The 12,094-nt window shown below is 40.7% G+C and overlaps 1 protein-coding gene across 1 annotated transcript in view; it reads right to left on the reverse strand.

The window, feature by feature from the left end:
• The window catches only part of GALNTL6 (polypeptide N-acetylgalactosaminyltransferase like 6), a 466,324-nt gene extending 463,887 nt beyond the window's left edge, over positions 1–2,437 (reverse strand). Inside the window, 1 exon segment of the mRNA XM_032187262.1 lies at positions 2,192–2,437. Within this exon segment, the coding sequence (XP_032043153.1) occupies positions 2,192–2,329 (138 nt within the window). The 5' untranslated portion in view covers positions 2,330–2,437.
• Between the last annotated feature and the right edge of the window lie 9,657 nt (positions 2,438–12,094).

A 12,094-nucleotide genomic window follows, 5' to 3' on the forward strand; every position in this document is an offset into this window, starting at 1 on the left:
CCTGTGAAACCTAACACAGCTTTAGTATATATAACTAAGGTCTGTTGCAGTTTCAGTAGGATTGACCTTTAAACTTGTGTTAAGTCACACTAAATATCGAGTAATTAAATACCTCAAGGGCAAAGACAGAATTTCAGCACTAACCACGTTCATCTCCTGCTAACTCTAGAGGGGAACAACAACAACAACAAAAAGTTATAAAGATTATCATAGTAGTTACCTAACATAACCTCTTCTAGTATTACCTTTTTTCTAGCATAGTCTTGAAGAAATACGTTGACCATCTTCTTACAATCTAATTTTATATAAAACAGTTGATCTCAAAAGTTGTACTGCAAACCTCATTCCTTGTATGCACTTTGGGTTATGATGCACACATCAGAAGGCACAAGTACCACAATTACATCATGCTCCCCTACCTGCTATCCTCACACAGTATGACATTTCCAACACAACTTCAGTTCTGACAGTGATACTGGAATTACATTAGAGTCAGCTGCAAGGTTCAAAGTTTCATTGCCAATTTTATTGTTTTCTCATTAAAACAAACCCATTACTGCTCCATTCGCATTCAGGTGGGGGGGGAGGGAGGTGAACTAGGAAAAAGAAAACACTTTAAGAAAACTTAGGATTTAAAATTTACTCATTAGCAAGTCTCACTAGCCCTTCACATATGTTCAGCTGCTTGCTAATTGCTAAGGTCTTCTTCAACCACTGCATCCAGAACTATTTTTTTTAACACTATTTTACTGTGAATGCTATCCAGACATGCTCTGCTTAGAGTTCAGTCTTGAAGATATGAAGTTTCATCTTATCTCAAGGCATATGTCTTTTTAAAAGCCATGCAACAAACAGAGAAATCATTATTTGCACTGAACACTTCAGCTTTCCTAAATCATAAAGTAAATCAGAAACTGCAAAGACTACAGTATGCACCTTGTAAACTAATGACAGACACTTATGATCATGTATAATTTTCTTTCAGCAGAAATTATTTCCAGCTACAGTCTAGCACCTGACATCTACTGCATTTTAAAACCTTTGGAAAGATAGAGTAAGCTTCAAATTCCTCCTGTGGTAATTAGGGTATCTTCCATTCAGCATATTTCATTAACTAAACTGATGACACTTTGGAGGAATAACTTCCATAATAGATAGCTATATTAAAAAAGAATCAAATATGTTACTGTTCAGTTGAAGGAACTGACTTAAATACAGTTAGTATGTGGCAAGTGGGTGATGACCCTTGAAATTAAGACTACTAATACACTAAAATGATATATGATGCTGTCTTGCACACTCCAACATCGAGGCTACGCAAGTAGTAAACAAACAAAAAGATCAAACAACTCCATAATTTCTTACTAATGACCTGTAAAATATTTATATTATATTTAAATTACACTGACAATTACGGTGTAGGAGCATAGCACTGCTGAGCAGAACACAGATAAATGTAAGTGTATAAATGGTAAACTGCAGGCGGGGTTTTAAGGTGCTTCATTACAACAACCCCCCAAAAACTAAACTTCACTTAACGCAGGTCTTACTGGGATTTATGAGCCATGCATAAGCCCAGTGAGTCGAAGAATAACTTCAGGAAAAAAAAAGAAGGAAAAACAAAAACACCTTGCTTATGTCAACCGTGAGTTGACATAAGTTGACATTATTAATAATGGTGATGGAGGAGACCGTAAACTAGAAATATCTAAAAGTTGGTTGTGCCATCAATCTGACAGGCACGCTTTAGGTCACTTTAGTAGCGTTCAAAAGAAAAAAAGACTGACAGCCACTTCTCTGGAGTTTTCAATAAGAAGGGTAGGAAAGAGAGGCTGGAGGTGGTCGGTGAACTGGAAGGATTACGAGCAGTTTTAGCGGCACAGAGCAGCTCATGGAGCTCACCGCCGAACAGACCCCTGAAAGTTGCGACAGGAACTCCACTTCTCGTCGGGAAACCCGCGGGACCCCAGAGCCCAGCACCCCCCGGGCTGACCCCCAAAGCCCCCAAAATCCCGCATCTTCCCAATTTCACAGTCGGCTGCCGTGCCTGGATACCGGGGCCACCCGGGGCTAGCCAGAGGGCGAATTCCCTCGCCCACAACTTTCTCCCTTCGCTCCGTCCGTGCCACCAGCAGCCCGTGCGGAGCCACCCGCCGCTCCCGGCCCCCCAAAAAAAACCCGCAGCTCCTACCTGCGGCTCGGAGGGCTCGGCGGGCTTCACCAGGTGCTTCTCCTTGTAGAGAGCCCAGAGGCCGATATCGGGCAGGAAAATGAGAGCCGCGCTGAAGAGCAGCGTCATTTGCAGAAACCGCTTCTGTTTCCTCTTCATGGCCAAAGCCGGGCTGCCCTGGCGGCGGCGGCAGCTTCCCCGGCGCCACGTCCTTCCCTCCCCGCCGCCCCTCGCAGGGGCCCGGTGCAGCGCAGAAACTTCGCCCGCCTCACGCCCGCCCGCCCCCTGCCCGGGCGGGGCTGGGGTCGGGGCTGGCGGCCGCTACTCCCCCCGCCCCGCCGCCCCCCCGGGAGCTCATGGAGCGGCTGGCGGCCCGACACCGAGCGATAAAACGATAGAAGAGGTAAAAGGGTGATGGTGATGGTGATGCGAGGACCGGCCGGCCGGCCCGCCTAGCTCCCGGGTACCACCGGAGCGCTAAGGAGGCGCGGAGCCGCCCGCCTCACGTCCCCCTCCTGCCGCCCGGGCACACGAGGCGAGGGGGCTTGGGGGGGCTAAGGAGGGGGGGGCGCGGCATCATGAGCTCATCGCGCGTAATTTGCTAAGCAAGGGTTAAAAGGGAAAATAAAATAAAATAAAATAAAATAAAATAAAATAAAATAAAATAAAATAAAATAAAAAAGCGGCACGCAGAAGGCGGCGCGGCGGCACAGCGCTCCCCTCCGCCGGGGGGAGGTGAGCAACCAGGGGGCGGCTCGGCTCGGCTCAGCCCCCCCACCACGTGCACCGGCCGGGCCGGGGGCGGGCAGCAGCGGTCCCGCCCCGCCGCGCCCCCCCCATCCCGGGCCAGCGGGTCCCCCCCGTGCCGGTGCCGGTACCGGTACCGGAGCCGGTGCCGCCGTGCAGCGCAACGCAGCGGGGCTTGCGATTCCCGTTGCGGTTCGCCCTCCTGGGCGCTGCGTTAAACGCGGGGGATCCGCACCGGGAGCAGCCCCGGAGGTGGTGGGAGCGGCGTGGCCGCTGCCCGGTGTGCTGGTCAGGGACGTTCGGGCTCCCGGTCGGAGTTGGGCTACCCGGCCCGAAGCCACACTACTTCCTTTCTGCCACAACTAACTCCTCTAGGCAAAACAGGAGCATGCTCGGGTTAACCTCGCTTGGACCAAGTGAGCGCCCTTTCAGCTTTGTCACCTCACACAGTGGGAAAATGTGCACCCTGTTGTACCGGGAGTACACTTATAACCCATACCGTAAAATAAAGGTGTATCTAACTGCCTTTTTTTTCTGTATAAAATCTGCCAACTATAGCCCATGTTTCTGTTGATGGCTTAAGGCATTCCTGAATGTCCAAGGCTAAATCCTACAGTGAGAACCTTCTTCCTGCACCTGAAGTGCATCCCTACACAGGGGGGGAAGTAGTTCCGCCCTTCTCATGGGTGAGATCGACTGGGGCCTTCCACAGAACCGCCTTGTGCAGAAAGCCTTTCCTACACATGCATAATACAATAGGAGAGGCAGCTGAAGCTTGTTTTTAGGAGAGTAGCTGGAGATAAAGGAAAGCTTGTGGGAGGAACAGAGGACTGAACGCCAAAGGTGGGGTGGGAGGGAGCAGCATAATGCTCTCCACAGAAAAGTAGGACTGGAAGGGACCTTGCGAGGTCAGCTCCTACACGGCGCTGCCCCAAGGCACGATCAGCTGCACCTCTGTCGTTGCTGACAAGCATTGGTCTAACTCATTGTGAAGTCCTCCAGCGACAGCACCACTACAGCCTCCTCAGGCAATCTGTTCCAACTTGCAGTTACAAACTTTTCCCTCGTGTTTAACCTGAATCTTCCTTGCTGTGATTTCAGGCTACTACATTACCTGCTGAGGATAAACGAGTATTCCCCTCACTCTTTACGTAGCTAAAGCCCACCTTTTGACACGCTGTTCCATAAGCAGCCCAGGACATCTCAACAGCTGATGTCTCTTACTGCTTTGATCAGGACTGTCTTCAACTGATTTCTCTCTCTTGAAGTGCAACATCCAAAGCCGGGCATAATACACCACTTGAGACCTTACAAGTATTTGTAAGAAAAGAAGGATAATTGTGCATGTCACAGTGTGGTCTCTTTTTTCATGCTTACATGTCGAATGGATGCTTTGTTTGCAGCAGCGTTGTGCTGTTACCTAATGACCAGTTGGTGATACTCTTTAGGCTCTGGTTGGTTATGTTTTCCTTGAACTCCCTCCTCATTCATTGTTCCTGTCGGCAAATAGAAGCTCCCTTTTGCACTGTCTCTATTGAATATTTTAACTTTTCTTCCAGAATCCCTCTCCAGTTTGTCAAAAGCACTTTGTGTTTAAACCTATCTTCTGCTGTCGTATACAAATTTAATAAAAATAATATCTAGTCTGTAATCCAGACCATTAGCATGAGCTTTAGCAGATTCATATCCAGGACAGAGCTTTGCAAAAGGGATCCACACACAGTTAAGAGTAAGCCATTGATACTTTATTCTCTCAGTAGGTTCCACACAATTTTGCACTCACCCTCAATAGCTGCAAGACCAACACAAACTAGTCTTGCTTAGACCAGCACCGCATGCAAAATTTTGCTCTACTGTCCTAGTGATAAAGTACATACTTCACTATTTTCCTTTCACTCTTGCCAGGCTATAAGGATATCATGGTATTCAGTTCAACCAAAATTTAAAAAATCTGTTTTGGTATTCTAGACCTGTATCCACTGAAAGACTAGAAGTATTCAAAAACCTAAAGAGCAATGATCTGGTCAGAAATTCCACTTAACTTTTAGCTAGTCATCCAAGGCTAGAGAACTTACCTAGCATATAGAAGATTCTGAATCAGCTGCTTTTTTGTCTGAAGGGGTTCAACACTGATGTTCTTCCAGGCCTTGTGAGAAGCATAATTGCTAAAACCACCGTAAGTATAGAAATAATTGCTGTAAGATCATATAATAATTTTATAGAAAAAAGAAGCACTAGTGGCAGGAAAGGTTTAGGAGGTATTGCACGCTGGAATTCCATAGCATGCTAGTTAAGTCCCTCTCTGGAGGTAAAAATGAATGCAAACATTCACATTCACTCTCAGGAGAGGAAATTCAATTTAATTTCCTGAACCCTGAGGATGATTTTGTAGTAATGGCTGTAGTCCACAACTCACAAATTCAGGTCTGCTTTGTAAAGAATAAAGGCATATTTTTCAGCATATATATATATATTTTTTTTTTTCACACAGTTGTAAACCACCTAGCCCTCATAAGAATTGCTGATTTTTGCTAAGCTAAGATGCTAAGCCAGCTTTGAGTTAGAAGCTTTAGCCAAACATCTAGGGAACCTGCTTTGGACCCGATGATCTTTCAAGGTCCCTTCCAACCCCTTCAATTCTGTGATTCTGTGATCAAGGCAAGGGGAAATGTATGTTCACCTAGAAGAACCTGTAGTAAAGCTGCAGAATACATGGCTCCTTCAGTTGGAATACCTTCAAGACTTGAAGTATTTGCTGTTTGAAATCTCCAACCATATATGAAAAAGAATGATAAAGGTGTATTGTGAAAGTCTGCACACCTTGGCACATACTTTGGGGATGTATCTATTCCTACAGGAAATCCTATCTATTCCTACAGGTCCTCCTCAGTCAAAACCTCCACCTAGACTTCTGATTCAACCTAGGAACAAAAATCAGAGCAGACTGCAATGCACCCCAGTAGGGATGAGAGCTATCAAGTGGGATGAGTATGAGAAGCTTTATGGATATGCATCTCCAAGCTAGAAGCTGAACTCAGACAACATGCGAAGTATACGTTTTGAGATCACAGCTTTACATATAGAGTTACTCAGAAGAAACTCCAGCTCACAGCTGATCAATACTCTTTATGAAAGAAAGCCACTCTTCAGTGCGTAGCTTGCAGGAGCCAAACTCTGTACTCATGTGAAAGATAAAGTACCCGTCTTCATGTTCCCTGTTACAAACAGCAGAGTTTGATGTAATCTAAACAAAGAATGAATCCAGTAAAATAATGATTAACAGTCTGTAACATCACCATATAAAAGAGTGAATAAAGGTAATGGAATGGGAGTTTGTTTTGATTACAATATTTACCTCCAGGTAACTCAGGATGTGAAATGACAGATTTGTTCCCATATTTATTTCAATCTGCTTAGCTAGAGACAAATCGTAGTAGCAAAACACTTTCAAAGGCAAGATGAGGGGCAAAGAGGTCTGTTCTTCTACTAGTATAACCCAGATCTGAAGCAGTCAGTGATTCTGATATTTAGGGCATTGACACACTTTTATCATGGCTTTTTTTTCATTCTCTGACCTCCAAGGGTCTCTCACAGCACATCAGACCCTGTCTCACTATCATTTAAGCTTGACCAAATCCTCCAGGGAAAGGCAAGATATCGGTAGCATACTAGAAATAGAAATGGAAATTCAATGTGTAGGGGAAGAACTCTTATAAAGGTTCAAAATCCAAGATCCGCCAAGCTCCCACAGAGAACATGTATTTTCAATGTGTCTTGCAGAGGAAAGTACCAATGTATTTTCCTCAAAACCTGAAACAATCATTTATATATAGACTTTGTCTATAAATAACAACACATGTAACAGTTTTTTATTGACCTTCTAAGTTATTTAGACATATTTTTTTAAATCTCCTTTGTTGGGTTTTTCTTAGAAACAAACTTATTCTCAAACTTAACTGAGAATTTCTGCTGAAAGGGAAAGCTGAGAGACCTCCTACTCATAGACGAAATATAGAAATTCACTCCCCAGAGGAAAACACAAGAGAAATTTCTTTTATCAAGCTTTTTGGATCATGACCTGTATTTTTTAAGTTACAATGTTTAGCAATATTGCATGGAGCCAGAAAAAAATATTACTGAAGAAGTATACTGCAAACATTTATTAAAATCATAATTATTATAAATCAGAAAACCTCTTTTTTATTTTTTTTTAATATGGCGGAGATTTTCCAGTCATAGTACACTTAAATTTCCATCACCTTAAATCGGAAGATTAGTAGCAGTGAAATGAACTAAATGCTATGAAGTCTTTTGGGTGAATGCACCTAAAAATCTTTGGCATTTAGAAAATTGTATCATTCCTATTCCAGAATTCTAAAGTTTGTCTTCAAACTTTAATTTATTCGAATTAAAGTTTGAAACTTGACTTCCAAACTTTTTTTAAACTTCAAATTCCAAAGCAAAACTATTCCTCCAGTAAAAGTCATATAGAACTTAAATGAGTAATGCTAAGGCCATGAATTATTTCCACTTTCAAATCTTTATTCTGTTTGACTAGCTGGATGATGAATGATTGCTGCTTCATTGTTGCTGTGCCATTATAAACTCAAGAAAGCAAACAAAAATGCTGATAGATCAGAGTTTTTGCCAGTTACCTCACAAGCTGCAGATTCACAAAAGAAATCATGAAATGTAAGGGTAATCAGAAAAGTTTATTTTGAGACAGAAAATCAGTACAATGTCAAATATTTCTAAATAGCTCAGTAATCATAAAACACTGATGTCAGGAAAAATATTTTCTCATTCTTCCTTTCACAAAAATCCACAGTAATTTGGACCTAAATATGGCGCAGGAACATGTCATTTGCAGGAAGTTGGATGAACAAAAGTTGCCTTTTTTTAGATCATCTTTTTCAACAAACAGAAGCAATATATCAGCTTTACAAGAACAGAACAAACTCAGTTCTGTGTTAGCTAGGAAAAACATTCATCTTTTTCAAAGATCTTCCTTTTAGATCTTCTCTTTCATCAATTTCAGAGAACTTCCTGTACACTTTCCAAATATCTAGTACAGGCTCACGTCAACATTACTCTTTTCACATCCAAGAGTTTCCTTTGTATGGTAATACACAGGGTCTTTGCACTCTCATCACATAACCAGATACAGGTCAATATAACATAGCTTTTTGTCACTGGAAAGGAAGCAGTATGTCCTGGAAAGCTTCCTTAACAAGACTGAAAGTCTCCCCAAATTTGTAAAATGTGAAGGATATTTCAAATGGTAGCAGATGTCACCTTCAGTTCTAACTTGCTAGAGGTATCACCAGCAAACTTTGGAGATGTCTACAAAGATGAGCAGGAGAGGGGATTGAGCTAGAGAGAGCTCCACAGTGCTCACTTTTTCATTTACTCCCAGTTTTGTTCTGGGCTGCTCTCTTGGAGAGACAGTTCTCTCCAAGACAAAGCACCATGAAGCATTTCTTTCAGGTAACCTTATTAAAAGGCAGAATGGATGAGAATGAAGAAGCTACAGCCCGAGGCTGTAGCTTTTCTGTCGTCCTACAAGCACCCCCAGCCAGCTTAGCACTACATGCCCCAAGCTCCCCAGCATGCCTTTGTGTTACTCCCTAGGGTACATCACACATCTCTGGGGTTTCATGAAAGCTTATGGCTTGGACAGAAACCTCATTTAATTTCAAACACAAATGGTCTGCACATTTTTATATCTCCACTTTGTCAGAGACCAAGATACCACTTGGTACTCACAAGCAAATGTTGGTATGCTACTAACAGTACAATGCTAATGATGTGGTATTTCCATAACTCACCAACAACTGAATATTCATTTCTGTGAAGTACACCTAGGACAACAAATGCTATGTAAGTACTTTATTCCAATTTGAAGAGGAAATCATCAAAAATAATTCAAATGAAGATCATAATGCTGAGAGCTCCAGGTCCATCAAGTGCAACTTACTAGTATAAATACATATAAAAACATGAAGTAAGAAGAGGCACATTTATACTGCATTATTAAAAAACAGTAATACACTAAACTCCATCATGTACCATAAAGAGGCATCAACAATGCCACAGAAGGCAAGATTATGATTGTATATACTCTAGGTGCAACCTAGCAATTACATAATTTTATTTAAAGATTATATATTGCTCCATCATTAAGTAGAGAAGGTTATTTTATCTAAAATTACAATTGTCAAAGTCAGTGGTTTCTGATGAACTGTGTGAATGTGATTTGCAATATTGATTCCAATATATTCAAGGAAATAAATGCTGAAAGAAGTGAGCCTCGAGAGAAATAGTTTATTTTAGAAAGTACTTTTCTAAGGGGTATTAGGGAGAGATTATTCCACTTTAAATGATTAATAAATTTGACATTTTATATAGAAATGTTAAAGACCAGAGATAAACCAATCGAAGGTAAACCAGAAGGGACTAGAAGACCACCCAGAAATTTGCTTACTAGTATCTGCACAAGTTACTAGTATCTTCACTAGTTACTCTTCAGATTGATTAACAGTCCACTGGAAATTTAGTATTTTTCATGGAAGTTGTTCTCCACATTTCAAAAAACCCTCAAAAGAACTAAGACTTTTTTGGCTATTACAGTTCATACATCACAAGTTGTCTTTTCAGTCTCAGATTTCATTCAGGCTCACAGGATATTCAACAGAAGTAGAACTCAGAATACATTAAAGGATCAAATGTAAGAAATACAGATATCACCAGATATTATGAAGGAAATGAAAATTAACTAAAGTTTCATTAAAAGCTCATTGAAAATTTTGAACCAAAACCACTCATTTCAATCAGTTTTATATTAGCATAAAGGTGAGAAAATAGAGTATTAATGGCTATCAGATTTTAAAAAAAAAAAAAAAAAAAAAAAGTAGATTAATATAAGTAGGTCTGAATGTAAAGGCACAGAGGTGGTTTTTTCTCCTCATATCCTGAATAGGATAATAGCTATCAAGAAACAGAGGGCAGGGACAATTTTAATATATGTGTGAGCATTTCCATGAGCATGTTTATCCCTTTTATGAAACTTCATGAGAGCTGACAATTTCTAGTGTGAAAATACCCATTAATCTAATGTTTTGAAGCACCCAGATTACTGTATATTTCTAAATCTTGTTTTGCCTCCAAATAGCTAGAAGCAGCACCAGGTGCTAGGTCTGAGCTAACTTAACGTGATAGCCGATAGTCCTTAGACAACGCTGAAATGTACATGGGGAAAGCCAATAACATCCTGTGCATCCCTAATGTGAATCAATAAGCATTCTGTCCTGTCCTTTCCTTTCAGAGTTAGGGCTCTTGAACACATGTATCCGTCTTGAAGTTTTCCTCAAAGGGAGAATAAGAACAGCTTCATTTTAGCTACAGCACTTTGGTACAAATGAGAGGTGAATCAGGCTACAGGCAATGAAAGCGTATTTGTTCATGCAGCTTGACAAACTTTTTTTTTTGTCAAACAAAAACCTAACATACTCTAAACAGAACTGTTGTTCTATGGTAATGCCTTGCTCTTAGTAAACATAGCTCAGATTTTTTTTTTCCCCTCTCATTATTTAGAGGAAACATTTTTAATAAATAGGATATAGAGGACCTTCCACACTTTGACGAGCTAATTTTAGTCACTTAATACAATATCAAAAGGATCATTCCTTGTTCACAGATAAAAATAGCTTAAGAGCCAAATGGATTTTGGAAAAAAAAATCACTAAAGTTAAGAACAGCTAATGTTAAGAGCCTTTTACAAAGTGACTAATGAACTGGTCTGTCAAGTAGTAAATCCAAAATTCTCTAGCACTTTTTCCATTGCAACTGCAATTTTATATATACTAGAACAAGGAGAAAAAAAAATAGGAAAGAAACTTTCTGCTGAAATTATAGATTCTACTAAAACAAACAAACAAACAAACAAACAACAACACAGAAGTTTCAGTGATATGGAAATAAATGGACTGGTTAAAAAAGGAACAAAAAACAAGCAAACAAACAAAAAAAATATGAACACTGTAAGGAACTTTCTAACTTCAGAATAACACACACACACACAAAAAAAAAAAAAAAAAAAAAAAAAAAAGATATTATAAGATAAAATTCAAAGCGATCATCTAAATAAAGGCTTTGTTTTAGCCCCAAATTACTTTTCGATTGGTAATCAGAAAGGCACTCAGCCTCCCTCCCCTGCCCACCTATGTGCCCGTTCACACATACTTAGCTGAGCAGTGTTTTTCAGCTATTTCCTTCCTGTGTTTTAAATGAATTTGCATGAAAGGCATAGGGACTTCATGAATGTACATGTATAATACCAGAGCTAATTATTCTGACACAGGCACAAAACTGATAAAGGTCACCAACCCAAAGAGCATACAATGGGCATGTGAAAGCACATCATACAAAGTACATATCAAGATAAAGAGTTGCCACTGTTTGAACAACTCAGCAATAGGTAGGGATATTGAAGTTACTTATAAAATCATAAAACTCATATCTCAGTCTATCACTCCTGCACTAAATTCTTTCCAGCCCTTGGTAAACAATGAGAGCAGTTGGTATGAGCAGAGAGTGGTATTAAGCCTAATTTACGCGTTTTACCCTTTTCAAGACCACTTGGCTTCTATCAACAAGACTGAAGACAGACAGTATCAGCCCAAACAGATAGGAGTCTAAATACCATGGCATCTCAAACTCTTCAGATGCCTTTTAGATACAAGAACAAGTGAAATTATCATCTCTTCTTTCTTTCAGGTCTCATACCACGGCATTCTGCTAGCAGAGAACTTCCTTGCCAAGATAACGGTCCCCATCTGTCATTCACCCTTCATGTTTCTCAGTGGAGTTAAAAAGCCTGACAGTTTCCATGAATAACAATGACACATACTCATATCTCGCAAAGAGGCACAAATTTTATCGATGAAAAGACAGGAAAAAATCCCACAGTGTTTAAAGAGTTTTCTGAGCACTGCTTATGTCTGGTTTTGAGTGAAGATGGAACTGCCATTGTGTGCAAGTCAACCACCCCTCTTACATCAGTTATCATGTAATTGCTGACTGAGGTCACTGTAACTCAGGACCTGTAATCACTATGAACACAAATCTGTTTTGTAACCAACACCCTGTTCTTTTACAAGAAAGATTCCTTCCTATTTT

The sequence above is a fragment of the Aythya fuligula genome, chromosome 4 (assembly GCF_009819795.1).
Source record: "Aythya fuligula isolate bAytFul2 chromosome 4, bAytFul2.pri, whole genome shotgun sequence".
Classification (NCBI taxonomy): Eukaryota; Metazoa; Chordata; class Aves; order Anseriformes; family Anatidae; genus Aythya; species Aythya fuligula.